The sequence below is a fragment of the Macrobrachium rosenbergii genome, chromosome 6 (genome assembly GCF_040412425.1).
Source record: "Macrobrachium rosenbergii isolate ZJJX-2024 chromosome 6, ASM4041242v1, whole genome shotgun sequence".
Classification (NCBI taxonomy): Eukaryota; Metazoa; Arthropoda; class Malacostraca; order Decapoda; family Palaemonidae; genus Macrobrachium; species Macrobrachium rosenbergii.
This window is the reverse complement of record NC_089746.1, coordinates 18,470,261-18,492,760: the sequence shown is the minus strand read 5'-3', so window position 1 is coordinate 18,492,760 and position 22,500 is coordinate 18,470,261. Positions and strand designations below refer to the sequence as shown.

At 34.7% G+C, this 22,500-nt stretch overlaps 1 protein-coding gene and 1 long non-coding RNA gene across 13 annotated transcripts in view; one reads left to right on the top strand and one right to left on the bottom strand.

The window, feature by feature from the left end:
- LOC136839256 (solute carrier organic anion transporter family member 74D-like) overlaps positions 1-15,369 on the top strand; it is a 63,241-nt gene extending 47,872 nt beyond the window's left edge. For all 10 annotated transcript variants that reach the window (XM_067105040.1, XM_067105036.1, XM_067105037.1 and 7 more), the window contains exons 13-15: positions 4,272-4,375; positions 11,008-11,109; positions 13,469-15,369. In XM_067105040.1, coding sequence (XP_066961141.1) covers positions 4,272-4,375; positions 11,008-11,109; positions 13,469-13,653 — 391 coding nt within the window. In that variant the 3' untranslated portion in view covers positions 13,654-15,369. The remainder of the gene's footprint in view (positions 1-4,271; positions 4,376-11,007; positions 11,110-13,468) is intronic.
- LOC136839259 (uncharacterized) overlaps positions 1-22,500 on the bottom strand; it is a 219,860-nt gene that overhangs the window by 93,641 nt on the left and 103,719 nt on the right. The gene's annotated exons all lie outside the window — the stretch shown is intronic.

The window sequence follows — 22,500 nt, the reverse complement described above, 5'->3', positions numbered from 1 at the left end:
CTCATATATTTTCCCTTTCTCTCCCTCCCTCCCTGGCAGCAACTGCGACTCACAACACTCGACTGATCATCCGGCACATAATTCACTACTCAGGTCAACAAAGGCACAATGGGTTTGCTAGGTGTGTAATCACATCGTCTCTTCCTCTAAGGATTGAACCCTAGGCATCACGATTATAACCCGAGAATGTGCCACAATCCAACGAGAACAGAGAGAGAGAGAGAGAGAGAGAGAGAGAGCCCCAACGCGTAAAATGATTGAATCATGAAGACTCGATTCAAATTAACATCATAGGCTTTCGGATACGGTACGCATTCAGTTCCGCCTAAATCTACTTTACCGAGTGTCGAAAAGAGTCACTGGGAGCGGCCTTTACGTAAACACAATTATGAGGTTTGAGTGACTGCATGAAACTGTCTATCGCTTTACGAAAACCTGAGAGGTGACAACAATATTTCCTGGAAACGGAAGGAAAATAAAATTGAAATGGAAAAACAAAAGAGGGAAAACAAAGGTAAAATAATACCTCTTGGAAAAAATGAAATAAGGAGAAAAGGAAGTAAAACCCTCCGGTAAAAATAGTAAAAGGAAAAGCGAACTTGAAAAATAGGAATGACTTAGGGGATATAATTCATCCTTTTCTTCCCCCGCCTCCACTTCTTCATCGAGCTACAATAGACGTCGGTGCACCTGGGAGATTTAACCCGTCAATGCATTCATCTCTCTCTCTCTCTCTCTCTCTCTCTCTCTCTCTCTCTCTCTCTTGTGTCCGGGAGAGAACAAAGCGACTGCATTATATCTGCCACATGATGCAACCTTTGCTTGGCTACCTGAATCGAGTAATATTTCACGGGAATTTTTACCTCTTTATCTTAGTTTGAAGAGATTTTTTTTAAATGTCATGTCCAAAAATACAAGAATTTTTACTTCTTTATCTTACGTTCAAGGGAAGTGTTTTCTTTCATGAAATGCCCAAAATTTGTTACTAGGAATCGCCAACTTCACCTCTTTCCACACTCGACAGCAAACCAAAACTGCCCATCACGTAAACAAAACGATAAGGCCAACAAAGGAACAGAGATTTTGAAGGAAAGTTCACCAATTATTTCTTTCTCGATAAGATCTGACGCTTCGAGGAAGAGAGAGAGAGAGAGAGAGAGAGAGAGTTCTATTCCGTCCAGTGTATAAAAAAGAACTTCGCTGATAACCAGAAAGTGAAATAATATCAGACGGGAGTTGCTCGAACGCGTCAAGTTATTATTGAATCAAGGAGACTTGAGGATGAGTTACGTAGGCTAATTCAAATTAGCATCATGAGCTCGAGATAAGACGCGCATTCACAGCTTCGTCTACTTCACTCCATCGTGTGGGTGAAGAGCGTCAGAGCCACTCCTTCGATTAGAGGAAATTATGAGGTTATAGTGACTGGGAGAAACCTCCTAGGTTTCACTATTATAAGGATGCATTTATAGTTGTCCTTACTACGACAGAAGTCTGACGGATATATCGTTTGATTGTGTACTTTCCACAGTAAGTCTTAACTATCTTAATTTCGATAAGGAGTCTGAAATTAGCTTCGAATGATATGCTAAAGCAACTTCCATTAAAAAGAGTAAGTCTGTGAAGTGTACTAATATGTAAAGGGAACAGTTGCGATGACAACGTAACATTACTGTTTTCATATACAATAAATACTGTTTACACACAAACATGTGAACTCACATGCTGACCTCACATACATTTGCAAGCGCTTGCATTTACGATATCTTTGCAAGAATACAACCGTTAAACCTTTCCTTAAGTAACAACAATTTCACCAGTAAAAGAGCACCATAAAGATGCGCAGAGTAAACTTAAATAACTTGCCACAACCTGTCTTCCCCGCTTAAGCCGAAGGAATTTCACCTAACACCATTACGGTTTAAATTTTCGTTCATTAGGGTAATGGATAATTCTCTTAGGAGTGCACGGTTCAGTGACTGTTTCTTTCCTTCTTCTGCCAGGTTATGGGATTCTCTCCACACTTCTGCTCTTCCTGACTTTTATAACCTTCCTTCTCTGAAGAAGCAGGCCTGTCTGTCGATTCCTTGGTGATTTAAATCATACCTGTTTTCCTTTTCCTTTTTACTGGTTGCCTTCTGGCTTGGGCTAGAAAAAGACAACAGGTTGCCCGTTCCATCGGCCTTTGCTTTTAAATATAAAATATTCCCTTTTTACTTTTTAGTGTATCTATCATTACGGTGATGGAAAGACAGGTAAGAGTAACTGGATATATTTACATCCATGTTTTTTTATAACTCTAGAATCTCCAAAAACAGGCCAGCAGAAAATTTATGCTAAATTCATATTCCCTTTATTCAACTCATTACCTGTCTCCCTCCAGTTCTCTAAAATTATTTTCTAATTATAGAATTACCTGTCACTGGCCATTCATCGCACTTCTGTCCTTTTTTAAAAATTTTTCAAGAATTATAAACATTATACTAATTAGCTATTCACACCTTGTAACACTGTCCCCTACTGACTGAGCATTTGGCAGCCAGCCTAGCACTAATTGAATAGACTGAATGGAAACGTTAAACAATAAAACGGTCGACAAAAGGTTTTCTTTTCTGACTTCAGTTTCTGATGTAAAGATCTCTCTCTCTCTCTCTCTCTCTCTCTCTCTCTCTCTCTCTCTCTCTCTCTTCTCTCTCTTTTCATATGTATGCAGGCAAGATGAATGTATGTATTCTGAATCAGTCGTTCCCTTTGGCTTTCAACCTAAATCATATTTCCTTGCAGGGCATTGTTTCGTCTCGGATGTACTTTTCCCCCTCTAAGAATGTTGAGCAACGAGAAAAGAAAAGAACAAATCAATCTGCCTGTAAAGGACGCGCGAGATACTCGAAGAGAAGGAGCGAAATAATGGAAACAAGGGTGAGGCAGAAAGGAAAAGAAAATGCGAAGGAAGGGAATATGAAAGAAAGTGATTTAAAGGAGAAGCGACACGAGAAATAGAAATGGGAATGGATAAAATGGAAAGGAAATAACGACAACATACTAAAGATGAGAAAAACGCGTAAGAAAAGTTACTAGAGGAAGGTGAACAGAGGGAATATCATATAAAAGAAGGAAATCCCGAAATTTTTAAAACCATAAAAGGAAATAGATAGTAAAAATAACCATTAAAGAAAAAATTAAACAATAAAGTGAACTGAAGGCAGCATCGAGAATACAAAATAAAATGAACACTACATAAAAATAAGAAAACTCGAGGGCAAATTAAAATGGGTAAAACAAAAATGACTAATGGTGCAAAGATGACAAGAAAGCAACAGAGAGACACGTGTGAAAGATATCAAACGAAAGGTAAAGAGATATGAAAAAAAAAAAGCGAAATATGGGAACAATTGAAAATAAAAAAAGGAATGACTTAATCCACTAAAATCTTGATGGAAAGCGCATCCATAATTTTGGTTTGAAAAGGAAATAGGTACTATGTACCAAAAAAGAAAGTATTTTAAATGACAGAGAAATGAAATACTTCATAAAGTCTGACAGCAGCTTTGTACGGCTAAACCATCTGTATTATTAACTTTTATTTCTTTATCCAGTTGTTTATCTTACCCAGCCTGGTTCAGCCTAGGTAAATCTTTAGACTGTGGACAAACTTTCTATTATGGGGTTCCCTGAGAATTAAGATTAATAAAATATAACAGTGGCACTCCAATAGCGAGTGACCAGAGAGAGAGAGAGAGAGAGAGAGAGAGAGAGAGAGAGAGAGAGAGAGAGAGAGAGAGAGAGGGCCAAGTACATAAAATAAACTTGAGTCTTCTACTATCTCCTGGCGACGTTAATTTTCAGAAATCTTATCAACAATTAAGTTGCACTTAGCGCTCGGTCTAGTTAAGTTGCAGATCAGATTGACCTACTTAGTAATTATCTGAGGAATAAATCAGTTTTTATATCCATCCCCATTGTAAAAAAAAAAAAAAATACGGGATAACAATACGAAAGGTTCAGATCTTATCGTGTAAAACAGAACAGAAGTACGTAACTGACTTATTGTCATGAAAAAACAGGTTTAGCAGTCAAGGAAGGAAAAAGAGAAAATGAAGTAGACAAGCAAAATAGTCGGGCAAACCCACTTGCTATTTTTGTAACTATTCAAGGTCACTCAATTTTCATAACGCAGGTTCTTTAGTTAACTACCTATGGATTATCACACGCAAGAGGGAAACTGAGAGAAACTGCATATAAAGGAAGGCTGTCATTTATCTCCCTAACAGGTCCGTCAGTGATGAAGACAAAGGCCTCGCGCTGGGGACAATGACGGTTTTCATCAGTCTCTTCGGATTCATCCCGGCTCCCATCATCATGGGCGCCATTGTGGGTAAGTCTGGTCGCTCGTCAATATGGTAATTTTTATTACAGGAAGAGCGGAGCGAGAAAGAAGACAAGTGTTGCAGATTCATAAGAGAGAAAAGAAGTCAACAATGACTTGTTTCTCCAAGAAAGATACCCACGCTGAAAACAGGTAGAAGGTTATGAATTTTAGAAATTATCCGTTGCGGGAAAAGCATTTTGTATCATGGTTGACACTGTTCCTGTCTGTCTGTCTGTCTGTCTGTCTGTCTCTCTCTCTCTCTCTCTCTCTCTCTCTCTCTCTCTCTTCGGCGAGATATCTCGAAACTGTTGGTGGACTACACTTCAATATTACACTTTATTTACTGAGCTCGTGTGTTTATTATAGCAATTAGCTGAATAATGAATGCTTAAAAAATCATACTGTGTATTGGCCGAATGGGTTGGGAACAAAGATAAGGACCTTCTCCTGGAAAGTAGAACTATTCTAGAAAGGACCATGAAATGCAAGTAAAAATTTGGATAACCAAATTTTGTTTAGATTGGACAAACAACCCTGAAACAACTTACTATGCCTAGGACTGCCTAATTTCACAGCATATTTTACACGAACGAACTCAAAATATTTTACACGAAAGAACTTCAGGATTTACGCAATAGGAGTGTAATTTTTTCTTCTTTAGTATGGATGCTGGTGCCATTAATTATAGGATAACCACTGCCATATGAGATATTATATTATCACGGTGTCATTTCAATGCCATCATTTTGGAGTCAATATAAAAGAATCTTAAACTGAAATAACTTTGAGCATAAATTGTCGGTTAATGAACTTTTATTAATCATTAATCGTTAATACCAACTTTTGTTTATTGAGGTTTCACTAATTTCTCATCGATCTAGAAATTTTGAACTCTCGCCGACGTTTCTGCTAGGAGCTGCGTTCATTCTGTCTACGGAATTCCAACAAAGTTAAAAAGTAATCATTTGTTCACCACAGAAATCCACGTAAGCACAATGGTTATTTGTATTACACTTTATTTTACATTGTACAGTAATAAAACAAAACTTTTCTCTTACACTTAATTTTTCTTTAATTGATTTAATCAGTCTCAATTTTCTTCATTTTCGCTTGTTTTTTTTTTTTTACTAGTGTTACAATATGTCGGAATTCCAGTGGTCCGCGGTGCACTTGTTACAAAAAATTATGCTTCATCGGTGGCAAAAAAGCACGAATAAAGAACATCGAACATCGAGTGTAATTTCAGAGAGTATCGTAGGAACACAAGCTAAAAATGCTGAAAAAGAATTGAAAAGAGCAATCAAATTTGATGCCATCCAGCATGAGGGGGGATAAATTCATTAACCTGAGAGGGGCAGTTGGAACAACATCTTTCCTTCACTTAAAGCTACAAAATATTTTCAGAAATATTTACCAAAGTCAAGCCTGCGATCTCGAAAGGAAGACGCACATGTTAGGCAAACAGAGCAGGCGTCGGATTTCTCAGAATATTGGTTTAGCGCGAGTCTCAATTATAATCAGGAAGAAAGTGGCATTGCAGACTTCACTTTTATAATCCAAAGAGTCCTTTGGCGAAGAATTAAATGGAACCGCTCGCTCTAGGCAAACCCGACGACGAATTGAAAAATAAATCCCGGTTACTGTAAAGCGCTTTAACCTTTCAAGTCGGAGTAAGCAAATCCCAAAGCCATTTCACGATTTAGAAACATAAAACAGGTTAATTAGATAAAAGCTTTTAAGAACAGGATTGGATTCCCTGATAAAGCCCTAGGGAAAGAGGAGAGAGAGAGAGAGAGAGAGAGAGAGAGAGAGAGAGAGAGAGAGAGAGAGAGAGAGAGAGCCCCGTGAAAGCTCACGTGGATCCCATCGCCTCAGTGGTGAATAGGATTAGGCGAAGGAACAAAAGATGCCGTTAATGAAGAGGGTAGGAGAAAGAGCCACAAAAAGGGCGAGCAGAGCCACAATGAGTATAGTTAGAGCTTTGAAAAATGGAAAAAATAAAAAAAGAAAGAAAAGAAAAGAAAAGCAGAGAGCCAGCCGGAGCCATTTAAAACTGCGTCTGCAACGGACCCTTCGCGTACACAACGAAGCGATGGAATTATCGGGGAAAAGATACTAATAACGCTAATGGCCACTTCGACCAGGCTTTTATCCCGTTAAAAACGTTTTCAATCAAGGCTTTGACGGCGAATGGAAAAAAGAAAAGTAAAAAAAGGGACCAAATTGATAAAACACATCAGATTTAGCAATCCCTTATGAATCATTTCCGGAATGAAACGTTCATTAAATGCTTATAGGAAATAAGTCTCTTACCCCTTTTAAAATATTGACTGGGATTGTTTGCAGCATTACATTTGTTACAATTAATAAGCAAATATGGACATTTGAAATTGATGATACATATAGTGCGTAGCATCAAATATTGTACACGTCTAACACCTCTCTCTCTCTCTCTCTCTCTCTCTCTCTCTCTCTCTCTCTCTCTCTCTCTCTCTCTCTCTCTCTCTCTCTCTATATATATATATATATATATATATATATATATATATATATATATATATATATATATATATATATATATACACATATATACATATCCTACTGTTATACTGGTTCTTTCCACAACTAGTTTTGAGCATGAGTGACGATTACGGAACTTATCAGTAGGTTTTATCCATAATGCTGTTCATCGTACACCATAAACAACACATCAATATAGTGGAGATCTTAAGAAGACCTTGAAAATTCACCAAAAATATTCTATACCCCGGATAAACTAAACTACAAAAAACATTATCAAAACAAATTATGAGATAACTACACTTAACACAATATCATTTACTTTATACAAAAATTTAATACGTCGCTTCCAGAACAAATAATTAATCAAAAGGTTAACAAATATGAATCCGAAAGATATAAAAAAAAAATTACATAGGACCTAAACTAGCAAGCTGTATTTTTATCAATTAAGTTAGAATGTGAGGCAAAAAAAACTGAGACCACAAGAAGTCTGTCAACTAGATACATTTTAACAGACTTATGATCAGATCATTATGTATACATACATACATTATGTATTTATACATATATACATACAGTATATATATGTATATGTATATATATATAATATATATATATATATATATATATATATATATATATTATAGTTTGCATGTCCATTTCAAAGCCTTTTTAGACCATGTTTAAGATTAGTACTGAACAAACCATTATTTCTGAGAAACACTAAATATTTTTCTTTATTTTAAGTCTTCTGTATAAACAATTAAAATGAGGTTCCATCTTGCATAGTTAACATTTCAAACGGTTTTGTTCTTTTATGGCTATGACCATCGGTTCCCCGTTCTTACTTCAAATAATGAAGGAATAGGGTAACACGGTATGAGCTCGATATATCTTAAATTCTTTTCCTTTTCTCCTTTCCTTAAATTCTCGTCTAGTATTCTTTTATTTTACGTTTCTTTTACCGACAGCTAAATTTCATTTCAGTAAGGGGCATGCAGAACTTGATAATGTTCAGCACTCATGATATATCCTATTCATACTTCAGCTTCGCCCCTCAGACTTTGATTTACTCCTATAAGATTACATGTCTTCACGTAATGTACACTCGGCAAGAAAAGTGAAGATACAGTTTTCTTTAGATTTCGTTCATCGAATTTTTATTTTTTTCTTACAGAAAACACATAATTTCGGTAAATTTACTCTAGAATATGAAAATACAATGCAAATTATATCATATATGTTAAATCTGCAAAACAAAAACGTTCAGATACTTAAAAACACCAAGCATGTCCGAAGTAATCAGAATTTCTCAGATGACTTCGTTCATAGAGATCTAAAAGATAGTGTGTGAATATCTCGGTGTAGTACTCTTTATCAGAAAGGCAATATTTACTCGTTTTCCGTTATGGACAGGCTTATTATTGCATCATCATACGAGGTAGTGATAATTTCTTTAATTTTCACACATTCATATTTGTATTTCACGGTGTTAAAAGTCAGCTGGAATTAATGGCAGTAAATGTTGCGACAGCTAGGTGTTGACAAATCTATTTAAATCTGCAAGAGCGTTCTCTATGATGTGTGGAGCACTTCAGCGGGAAAACACAAGTAACTGGATGTTTCTTGACGTTGCCCGTTCTCTCTGCGTTGCCATAGTTTCTCTCTTCTCTCTCTCTCTCTCTCTCTCTCTCTCTCTCTCTCTCCATCGCTAAAACATACTTACAAAATAGTATCGGTCAATCTCTCTAAAAAAAAAAATAATGAAATGAGTAGCTCTACATATAGGCCTAGGCTTACACAACAGCAACTCTCTCTTTGTTCTCTCTCTCTCTCTCTCATTGCATTGCTAAAACATACTATACAAATATAGTATCTCAATCTCTAAAAAAAAAATAATGAAATGAGTAGCTCTACATATAGGCCTAGGCTCGATAGCAATCTTCAATTCTTCTCTCTCTCTTCTCTCCTCTCTCTCATCGTAACATTGCATTCGTTCTTTATTGTACGTTTTTTTCTTGATTTCACTTGGAAGACGTTTCGATTTTTCCGTTCATTGTGGTGTCATAAATTCATTTTATAAGGTTAATTGGTAGGTTACGAAAAATGTTTATTTTGCAGAACTGTTGCAAATTACAATGAACGAATACTGTAAAGCACTACTGCATTTAGTATCAATGATGTCAGAATCGTAGAATATGATTGAAAGTTATAGGAGGTCAAGCAAAAAACCAACACACTAAGACAGAAGCTCCTCCCCTTTCTAAAGTTGCCAGATGTCGCATTATTGAGCAATATACTATGTAAGATTTAAAAAACTGTATCTTCACTTTCCTTGCCGAGTGTACATAAGCAATGATTATGACTTGCAACGGATATATTTCAGGTCTGATAATCAAGTGGGTTGAATAAAAAACTTTCTTTCTTATCCTAGGCGTCGGTTTTACGGGAGACTGGCTCAATTTCACTCCACCAATAGCCGTATATTTTCACTTTTTCTTACTAATGGTTTCAAATTTGAGGCTTCCTACCTAATAAGGGATAACCTTCCGCATTCTCCAAAATCGGGTTACATGAGAAGAGGTCCTTCAGGATCTAATCATCTTAAATAATCCAATTTATCTCATAAAATATAATGTCTCTAGCAATCTCGAAATAGCAAAATCTTGTGCAGGATTGATAGCTAGCACATAAAAAAAAAGAAAGAAATGGAACCAGAATGAAATAACCCGTGCTAGCTGAGATGGTTTGTAGGCTATAAGTTCATGGAACAAATTCTTCCGTAAATGTCTTTTTGTATAACTGTAACTATCAATTTCGGAATTAGGTCTGGTCTTAGGGAAGGATGCTACCAAGTGATGTAGGTAAATATACAGGAAAAACCGAATGAAACATAATTGCCAAAATGTCTATTTTAGGTATATTTCCTGTACACACACACACACACACACACACACATATATATATATATATATATATATATATATATATATATATATATATATATATATATATATATATATATATACATATATATACACAGGTGTATCTATCTACATATACATACATACATATATGTATGTATATATGTGTGTATGTGTGTGTGTTAGATTAAAGAACGTTAACTGAAGGGTATATATTTGTGAACAAAAACATAAGCATACTTACTATACTCAGAATATTTGCAATATACCCAAATACTATTAATAACACTGGTAACTTTCTCCAGACTCGTTCTTCAGGCACTTACAAACCCTGAAGAAAAATTTGGACACCTTCTAAAAGACTGAAATCATTATTGCTCACACAAGCAATATTTTTTCTCTCTCAGTGATTTTCTTCACAGATCCATTTTCCCAAAGAGAAGAATTATAGACAAAAGAGGATAAAAGTCGTCATGTAAAACGAAAATTTCACGGATTCACTATCAGATATATACATAATTTTACAAATTGTTTATTGTGGCCTGTTTTAGTGTTGATGTTTACAGAATAAAGTATGTTCTTTCCAAAAGGAATTTTAGTACTTTTCTTGGAGGCATAAAAAATATATATAGATGATTGATGGATAAGGAAATTGCATTTGTTCAATGTATACATACACGTACACAGACACACAAACAGAGACTCTCACACACATCTGTATCATCATCACTGCTTCCGACACTGTGGGACACAAAGGGCCTAAGTGGATTTTGGCACTCATATCCTTACTGAGCTTTTATTTCCACAGGATGTCTCATCCCCAGGTCCGTATCCCCTATATCGTTATCTAATTTACATATGGCACTTCCGTAACTTCCAATTACTCATAGAAACATCTTTTTACATAAAATATTATTTTATTGGTTAATATATATATATATATATATATATATATATATATATATATATATATATATATATATATATATCTGTATATATACAGTATATGTATGTGTGTATATATGTGTGTGCGTGTTTGTGTGCATCTCAGCCACACGTGTAATACGAACACATATTCACTTTCCGGAAAACAATAGAAGGCCTTTTCGATGTAAATGAGCTCCAGTATACAAACAAAAAGATGGGGATAAGAAAGCCATTCATATTCTTTTTCTCTCTTACTGATTTCAGATTCAGCTTGCATCGTCTGGGACAAGAACTGCGGTGTTCAAGGAAACTGTTGGCTCTATGATTCAGACAAATTCAGAATCATCTTGCATCTTGTTCCTGCTGGTATGTACGAAATCATTCAAACCCGTATTTAATTGTCGTTTATAGCTACTAGTATTCAATTAGATACTAACATCCTATATATAATGCACACACTCCCACACACACACACAACACATATATATATATATATATATATATATATATATATATACACACACACACACACACACACACATATATACATACATACTCTATTAAACATAAAATCAGTTGGCTCCTGAGGAAGAACAAAAGTGAGTCTGCCACATTCACAATGAAAACCACCGAGTTGAAGATGAACCACCTGTGCAGAAAACATCTACAACATGCACAGCTCTGTAAGCCAACACAGGAAGCTCATCAACAGGTGTGCCATACTCCCATACCTTGCACCTGCTCTTGCGTTTCCTGGAGAGTAATTCCTTCGTGTCCACCTACACAGCACGTTCTAGGTCTTTCTCTCCTCCCTCCTCAGAACATTTTCCAAATATACACACTTTCCATCAACCAATCGTCTTCCATTTTTTCCCACAAACCAGACTATCTCAAAATACTCTGAGACATCCTTTCTCCTAGCTATCCTTTTTACCACTTTTACCCATCTCCACAATTTCCACTCCTTTCAAATCATGTTCTGCTAAATATAGTATGCCAATACCTTCAACATTTTTTATGCATTTGCATTCATCATCACACTTCACTTCCCTAAAGAAGAGTTGGCTCAAGAATCCTTTCATACATTTCCACCTTAGCTTCCGTAAACCCTCAAAATTCCTTCCTAAACTTTTCTTCGCACCCAGCCACCTCCTTGTTTCACCTATTCTGTGACTCAGTTCTTTCTCATCCTACCATCTGCAGTTATATTTAATCCCAAATATCTACACTTTCCTTTCTCTATCTTCCTGGTTTCCATTTATTTTCATAAACTCACTCTTGCTCACACTTACTCTAAACCTACTCTTGCAAACATTCCAGATTCATTTACGATCCTTCTGCGGTTTTTCTTCACTCTCTCTAATTATAACTGTATCACCTACAACCCAACCACTCCAGACTCCATTCTTAACCCATTTAATTATGGCATAATTTTGTATCCACTGCTGTCCTTTCTCTGACTTCTTACATCAGTCTATCCATACAGATAGTAAGAAGCCAATGAGATATAACATATCTTGTCACACACCCACTTTTACATAAAACCAGTCGCTCTCCTGACTGCTTTGATTCCATCATAAAAACTTTTAATCTCTCTCCACAACAGCTAGACCATACCTATTCTCAACAGAAATTCAGACTCCCAAAAACATTCATTCTCTGCCATTCGTGGACCAAATACACTCAATAATACAACTTTTCCCCTGCCAGACTCATTTTTACCCATACAGTCATTGTGTTTCGCCTAGTTCTCGATTCTTCCAGACACTGCATGGTACCCTTTACTTTGTTTTTACACTTTCAGTTACACTTACTCACACACACACACACTCATATATATAAATACATTATATATATGTATATATATATATATATATATATATATATATATATATATATATATATATATATATATATATATATATATATATATATATCAAGTGCATGTTTCTGAGTGCATACATGCGTTCATTTTTGTACCAGTACAAATTTACACTAAATATATGAGAAAGGAATCATCAATATCGAAACTTGAATTCAAAACGCTGTATTGATAATGTTTGTCCATTCATTTTCGCCATTTCAAAATAGAAAAAACACAGTACTGGCTAGTGAAATGTTTCGCAATTTTTTTTCTATTTTAAAATACTTTTTGTAGCACAGTTTTATCTGGGTACTTTTTAATAAAATTACGCTACTAACGCACGGGTGTGTATGTTGGGTGTGTATATATATATATATATATATATATATATATATATATATATATATATATATATATATATATATTATATATATATATATATATATATATATATATATATATATATATATATATATATATATATATATATATATATATATATATAATATATATATATATATATATATATATATATATATATATATATATATATATATATATATATATTGATAGCTGAATGGTTAAAATCTACTGTCTATCATTTTATCTTAACCAAAAGCCTAGGTAGGGGCAATTATCAATTATAATTCCCTAGAGGTTAAAATATACTCAAAATAGAGCAAATTCGATATTAAATATTATTTGTGGCTTAATATTTGTGAACATTATATATATATATATATATATATATATATATATATATATATATATATATATATATATATACATGTAGCCTATATACATAATATGTGTTTTAATCATGCCTGCATCGATATTAAATAAATTTCTTTACATCAACAGTACTGGTGTTAATCTCCGTTTTGGGAGACATAGTGGTCTATTACTACAGTCGACAACTCGACTTGTACGGCGAGCGAGAGGACGAAGTCGAAATGGAGAAAGCAAGAGGGGAAACGGACGAGTCGAAACCTTTGGATCAGCACGCCATCGACCCCGAGCTTCACCATTCGACGCCAGAGCTGTAATGGTGTTAACATATTCGACGTAATGATTGGTATAAAGGGATGGCATTTGAGTAAATGTGTCAGGTAAAGAATATTCAGGCGTGGGCAGAAAATGCGACGATGTTAAAACATTTGTCGTTTTCTGACCGTGTACTCTTGTGAAATGCAAACATTCGTATCAAAATTATAGTGCGATATGGAGAAAATAGTGTTTTAGTAAAGACAATACTTAAGGAAATACGAGCAGGTTGCGGCACGAAATATCATTAATGTATTGATTAAACTAGAGAGAAAATCTGAATATAACTCTCCAGCCGCGGACCACCTCAGCACTGATAGTAATTTTCTCCGTAAAGACTGTTGCTAGGCAAACAGGTGAAGTGTCTATTAACAAACACATGTCTGCGTTGTGAGCCTTATACTGGGCCTTCAAATGTTAATAGTAAATAGTTATACATAACACAAGAAAGTTAATAGTAATAAAGCTGAAGGTAATCGGATTAGGATTTCTCGGCCGTACTACACTGGTTATAATCTATGTAATATAAATAATATTTACAATGGGGTTTTTGATGCTGACAGCACCAAGGAAACAATGGCTAATTTAAGAAAACAAAACTATAATAAACCTGTCTGTAAAAATAGTTTTCGAAGGCCCCTAACAAACACTTCATGAAGAGGGTAAATTTAGTGTCAGAGAGAAAATTCAAGATTATCTAAGCTCTACTTTTTGCTAAATAAATATTAATTACTGCACGTACTAAATGCCGTTTTCGAGTCGAACTGTATCAAGAACCTCATTTAGATTAGAATGGCGACGAACTTTATGAATACAGGAACCGAGAAAGAACTTTTGAAAAGGGTATTATCAGGCTATTACCATAACAGAATTGGGGAGACGTTTACCTTTCCATAAAAGAAACAGGCTTGCCTGAGAAAAGGAAATTTCCAAATAGCTTTTCCTTTTTAGAGAGGATATGTATATATATGATGTTTTGGGTTAAATATACAATGCAAGGTCAGTATATTCAGGCTCACGGAACACAATGCAGGTAGGTATTCATGTCCCCAAGCGCTGCGTCTTAATATATCCTGTCAGGCCAGCGCCAGGATTCCGATAATTGCAACTCAAATGAAATATTCACATCCTGCCTGCAACACAGTGTTTCCAGCATAGTACGGTATCAGATGCATAAATCAGAGAACATGCAATGGCACTTTCTTGTACATATAGATTACAAATGTTTATTTGTATATATATGAATATATCCACACATAACCCCATGCACTATATATATTCACAAATGTTCAATGTACATACATAGTTTTCATAATGTGTTTGTAGATATATCTATAAATAATTGCATCAACACTTTTCATGATATTTATATAGGAAAAAACTCAATATATCTAGAAAAATGCAATTTCTTCTTCAGAAGTTGTCATTTTTATTCAGATAAAGTGTAAAGTCTTGTTCACTATTTTTGTACATTTATGTACAATCACATTTCACTGTATTTCATTTTTATCCCACATAAGAATTACTCATTGCACAAGTGTACAAAGCAATGATCGTCTGAACCTTAGTCAAAATTAGACATTATAACCATAATTTCTGTAATTTCTAACATATTCCCTACCACTTTTTTTTCTTTTGTGAATATTGTAAGTGTCTTCTTTTTCTACTGTATGGCCAGTACTTACTCCATACTAATTAAAAAACAATGTATCGGACAACGAAGTATGTTATTTCTTCCTGAAGATTTGCTATTGATGTTTTCGGTAAAATGTATTCAAGTCTTTCAGTTGTATGTTCTCCGGTTAAGTAATAATTTATTTCCTTCCCTTGTTTGGTAGCAATACTGCATGTCTGCTATTTGTTTAACATTACAAATAACCATATTCGCTCAGGTGGGATGCTAATCAATTCAATGCAGGTATGCGATATATTCGCTAGAAATATAGACAACATATTTCCTAACCTGCTGGAAGGAAAAAATTTTTTATTTGGCAAATGGAAAAAATTCTAAGATTCTTACGCAAGGAAAAGATAACCGAGCCAAGCCGGCATTTCAGAACACCGAAATCATCTCCGAGAGAGAGAGAGAGAGAGAGAGAGAGAGAGAGAGAGAGAGAGAGAGAGAGAGAGAGAGAGAGAGACGGTAAAAAATGTCCCGCTGACCCATTTCCATATTTCTTGTCCCGAGATATTTCTCCCCACAACTTTTTGATCTTCGGCAACTTCGCAACGCACGTCCATCACGCGTTCAAAGAGGAGAGGACTGAATGCTGATTCCCAACAGAGTCTTACCGCATCTTCTTCAAGTATTTTTATTTATTACGTTCGCTGGCTACACTCCTTGGGGATTTGCCGGTTTTTATTCTACTGAGATACTTTTCGGAACAGAAAATTATAGCCGAGGGACGTTATCGTTAAATGTTTTTAAAATTTAGAAGGAAATATGCAAAGATTATTGTTTTTATTACATTTCGAATTTAGATTTTATTTTTAGCTGATTATGAATATGCACATGTTTTGAGTTATAGCAATAAATGCAACAATTGTTGCGTCATCGGTACAATGGACAATTTAAGAATCATCGCTGGTAAAGAATTGAAAAAAACCATCCTGTGAAAACACAATATGACATAATTAGCTAATGCCAAAGATTAACGCGATTTAATAAGACTAAAAAATTATATGTCAAAAATTAATTAAAATCAGAGGAAAACGGAGGTCATGATAACGGCCCTACGGTAATATGGAATCTAATAGAGCAGTTTGTTCGACTGCCAGAACTTGGAAAAGGGGAATGAAGTTACTGGTAAAAGATTGATGACTTACGCATTAATTTGTTTATGTAACATCTGAGAGTTGAAGAAAGGTAAAAGAACCCTCTATCATTTTTTGCCCTTGTTTCATGTATAAATTCTAAACATAATAACGCGTTACATCTAGTTTCAATGGTGTACCATTCAGCGAGTGAGGCAAGTATGCTAATTGTAAACTCCCACAGACGGGGGTTCGATTCCTAACCAAGGCTGACTGAATTTGGGCACAGTCCTTAAAGCCAATTTGAGCCTCTGGTGATGTAAAAAAGAAAATTATGTACCAGACAGTCAGAAAGGTCATGTGCCTACAACATCACCCTAAAAATAAATGCTCAAAATAAGAAGGGTAACTCTTTCTGGCGCCAATGCAGACACACAAACACACATATATATATATATATATATATATATATATATATATATATATATATATATATATATATATATAAATATATATATATACATGCATATACATACTGTATATACAAACATTTATTTATAACATATATATATATATATATATATATATATATATATAATATATATACATGTGTATATATATTATATATACTAATATATATATGTATATATATACATATATATACACATACATTTATTTAAAAAGCATTTATAAAGATAAACATCTCTACTGCCACTTCCTCAGAGCGCAAATGCTTGGAACATTCCTAAAGGCAAGTGGGAAACACCTACACATTTCCATTTCTAATTTGATTTAACGGTACACACTCTCTTGCACGAACACGCCTTCTTTTTTTTCCCCCTCGATTTCTGTAAACTTATATACAAGTTAAAAGACTTTTTTCGTTGCTACAAATCATTCAGTATTTATATGCAATGTATTTACTCAACAGAATTAAATCATTATCGGTGGACTGTATACGAAATCCCCCACCCCCTCTTCTTTTCATGTTAATTGAAAGAGATTTTATTCTTGCTCATAAGGACCAAGAATTTTCTCTAAAGATCAGAGGCTATATAAAATGAACTAATTCGGTTTTCTCGTTTTTTTTTTTTAAATCTGTCTGAAAGCTATTGCTCTTGAGGTTTATAGGTATTGTGAGCGTTTTAAATAATAAACTACAATATTTCGCCTGGCTATTCGATAGAGAGCCTCCCCTGCATCATTCATTAGGTCAAAGGTTAAGTTTCCCTCTCCCCTCGCTTGCCCGTCGCGCGTTTTCAAAGGCTTCTTAATTTCACCATCCATTATTGCCGATGCTTAAAAGTTTTATTGTTCTAACCTACCTTTTCAGAATTCCCGATCAGTCTTGCTACCCTTTTCACAATTTATCTTTCCTAAACTATATTTTTTTCTTTGCCTTCTATTGGCATTCTGGATTCCTCCGTCATTCTTCTGTTATTGTACCTATGTTTTTCCTTTTTTTTCCCTTACTGAATAAGTGGGTGGCAGCAGACATTTATTCTTGACACCAGTTCATTTTATTCTCTTTTAAAGCCTCTCATTCCTTCCTCTCTTGTCTGGTGCTTCTGTACTTGTGGTATTCGTCACTCCCTGATGTAATGTCTTGCTTAAATTTCTTTTCTGTCTATATATATATATACATATATATATATATATATATATATATATATATATATATATATATATATATATATATATAATATATATATATATATATATATATATATATATATATATATATATATATATATATACATACATATATATATATATTATCTATACATACATACATTATATATATATATATATATATAAATATATATATATATATATATATATATATATATATATATATATAAAATAATTTATCCAATATGAACTAATACAGGGTGACTCCAAACAGTGGTTCTCAGCAAAATTTACCGATGAGCTTGCTATCTCCATCGCCCTGGGTCAAGTAATGGACAATGGATTTTTCGGGTCACGGGCATAAATCACTTCCCCTCAGCCCGGCATCGTTCTCTGAACTCCATGGTTGGGAAGGTGAGGATGTTAACCACTGGAGCCGTTACACAACTATCTCCTTGTAACGAGACCTAATTTTCTCTTTATATACTATTTTTCAGGCATTTGAAACTCATAGAGAGGAATGGGTTTCCATTATTCCTTCTGGGAACGAATTGAGGAATCTATAACTTTAACACATGGTTTACTTCTGCCTTTAGTTGGCGGAAATCTACTCTTGTCCTGTGGGTTATATTCTCTTTTTTCTCTATTCCGTCTGTCTAGACATACAGTGAAAGAAGAGTCATCGACTGTGGAACACGATGAATCAATTCCAAATTGGAATTCAAGTAATTCAGATGATGATTTTTTTTCATTTACCTGAAACTGACATTTAGCTTCCATGGATATATGAACACTTTGACGACAGCTCCTACAGGTATGCCTTATTCCTCAAATTAAGATCCTATGCCCCCAATACCCATCTCTTAAAGATTTCAAAAGTACGAGGAATGTTTGAAGAATGGATCCAAAGAAGATAGAAGCTGCGTCATTTTCTCAAAATTATTAAAATAAAATACACTCAGTTTTATATATTCTCCCTAAGCTATTATTTCCTTATCTTTAAATTTTCCTTATCTTGTACGAGTATAATGTTTATCAGTTCACCCTGCGAGTGGTACAATAAGCAGCCAAAAGTTAATCTTCATTTCAACTTAATTACCAAGGGATGTGTAATCTCATGTATATAACTATCTGTATGAAATGCATGAAGTTTTAATTGCAAGGGAGTCCCAAAATGAACCTTAATTACATCGGAAATGTATGGTATCGTGATTCAGTGAAAGTTGTCGCCAGTAAAATCAACAACTGTAGGCACTGGTCACTCATTAATCTGATACACGTTTTATACATAACCAAGAAGCTATAACTAGCATTAATGTTTCACATACATCATCATACCGTATTGCTATCGGAATCGAATTATTGCTGCGCAAAATCCATGAGCGTGTGAATTTTACAGTGAGAGCTAATATCTTTTTTAAACATTTTATTTTTACCACAAAGGGACTGTGGCAGAGGATTAGAGTTAATCCTCACTCTCCTTTTAGGAATAATATTTCAAAGTCGTCAAGCGTTGGTTTGGGTCTTCTTTGACCCTAAAAACCGCTGGGTTTTTTAGTTTTCTGTAAAAGAAAACTATTGAGACGGCTATTTGTCTGTCCGTCGGCACTTTTTCTGTCCGCCCTCAGATCTTAAAAAGTACTGAGGCTAGAGGGCTGCAATGTTTATCATCCACCCTCCAATCATCAAACATACCAAATTGCAGCCCTCTAGCCTCAGTAGTTTTTATTTCATTTAAGGTTAAAGTCAGCCATGATCGTGAGTCTGGCACCGCTATAGGTGCCAAAAACACAGGCCACCAACGGGCCTTGGATGAAAGTTTCATGGGCCGCGGCTGAGTTTCATGGACCGTGGCTGAGAGTTCCATACAGCATTAAACGGTGTACAGAAAACTCGATTGCGCCAAAGAGACTTCGGCGCATTTTTCACTTGTTTATTTTTGGTGTCAGAATTCTTAGGAATAGATGATGAGACGTACTCTAAAATGAGAAAGTAACTTTGTATGATAATAATAATGATATTAATAATTAGAACTGAAAGCTGCTCTAATTCCTACTAATTACTAAAATCTATTTAAGTACATTGATTTCGTGTCCCCGAGATCAAACAAGTAAAAAATGCGCCGAAGTTTCTTCGGGACAATCGAGTGTTCTGTACAGCCGCTACACCATATAATCAAGGCCACCGAAAATAGACCTGTCTTTCGGTGGTCTCGGTATAATGTTGTGTGAACCGCTGCCCATGAAACTTTAACCACGGGCCGGTGGTGGCTATCCTATATCGTTGCCAGAAGCACGATTATGGCTAACTTTAACCTTAAATAACACAAAAACTACTAAGGCTACAGCGCTGCAATTCGGTATGTTTGATGATTGGAGGGTAGATGATCAACATACCAGTTTGCAGCCCTCCAGCCTCGGTAGCTTTCAAGATCTGAAGGCGGACAGAAAGAAGTGCGGACGGACAGACAAAGCCGGCACAATAGTTTTCTTTTACAGAAAACTAAAACCAGTAAATCAAGAATGCGTTATAATTATCGATCACGATCCCCAACTTCTCCAACCTTGAAGAAAATCAATATCCCATTTGAATGACGTCTGCCTTTTAAGACTACAGCATTTCTATCTATTTCATGTGAATATGAATCTGGTAAGGCATGCAAAATCTTGCATAGTTCATAAAAGTATTTGCTATACAAAAAATAAATAAATAAATAAACACTGCCTTACGAAATAACATATATTTTCAAATCATGAAGTTGCGCGTTTCAAGAATCATGAAAGAAAGAATATACCAATTCAAATAATACAATATATAAGGCAACTGAAGTTAAAACCTGCATAATGCATGGTCGATCTTCCGCCAGTTTTCTCTCCAAGTTAAGAAAAACCAAATAAAACAATCTTTCGTTATGCTAAATCCTGCAAAAATTTATGGCTTCTAACTATGACACACGTACAAAAATGTGTTTTTATTTGCAGAATTCCACTCTTCGGGCCGACTGACTTGGCTGACTATGAATACCAAACTTGCGTGACAACAATCTCCAGGGGGAAAATTACTCTCACACAAGGCCGTGAAGTCATACAACTCAATTGCTATAATATAGTCACGCATGAGTATTCACAATTCAATCTAAAAACAATTTTTTCTGGGAGGATAATCGAAAGGGGTCCTAATGTATTTCATATATATATATATATATATATATATATATATATATATATATATATATATATATATATATATATATATATATATATATATATATATATATATATATATATATATATATATATATATATATGTGTGTGTGTGTATATGTGTATGTGTGGAATAAGTAGCTCAGACATAAACTATAATGAACATGATATATGACGTGGAAGTAAATCTTTTGGTGCTGGTTTTTGTTTATGCAGGAAAAAGGAAAAAGTTTGCCTTCTTTTCCCTTCAGAATGCGCAATATTCCATTCCCATATTTCCAGTATTCTTAAAAACGTATTTTCCTCCCCCTCCATTCCTGTAGCCCCTGTGATAGGCTTAGCTCCACCAGAGGAGGATTACGTGATTGGCGTTAAATCGACGAACAATTATCTCTTTGATGGCTTCTCCGCTTACATTAGTTTACAATGGGCCTATTTTCCATACGCTTCTGACGCTAACGTAGCAAAGTAGGGATACGTTTGACATTATTTTACCAACTCCGTCCTATTTTAAAATGGAACGAAGGCTCTTCTCGCTTTCTTTGAATAACGCATCATCAGAATCCATCAGTATTCAGATACTGAGTAAGAGAATGACTCAAAATATCATCAATCTTTGCCTTACAATTTGTAGCGCTTCTTCTGAGGTCCTACCATCTAACTGAATTCTCTTTGGCATTCGGTATTTTGATCCGTACTCACAAACAATTCCTGATCTTTATTTATATTCCCAATACAACTAAGATGGTAGAGGAGAGTAACAAATTTAAAATGGACAAAATAAACTACAGCAAAGATCTTTACTGTTAAATTGGTTACATGTGTATCCTTGTAACAAGTACCCTGGACTGAATGACTCCCAGGTTGAAAGAAAAGACCCCTGTCAGTATGTGTGCAAAGAAAAATGTCAAAAAAGCTTTCCTGTATTTCATGTGAATTAGAATGCTATGTTATAATGGTAATAATAATAAAAATAATAATCAAATTAAGTGCAAAATATAAAAACAATCGCAGACATATAAACGATATATATATTAATGATTAATGAGAACAGCATCCAAAGCAATTCTACAGCTACTAAAACTAATAATTTTAGTTCTATGATTAGCAAGGAGTCACATTCAGCAATTCTATATGACCTAAGTAAAATTAACGTTCATGAATTAAATGCTCATAATGTTATGTTTGTGGCCGCGTTACACACTTTGATGAATAGTGTAGTGACGATAACCTAAAAAAGAAAAAAAAAAAGAAAGAATA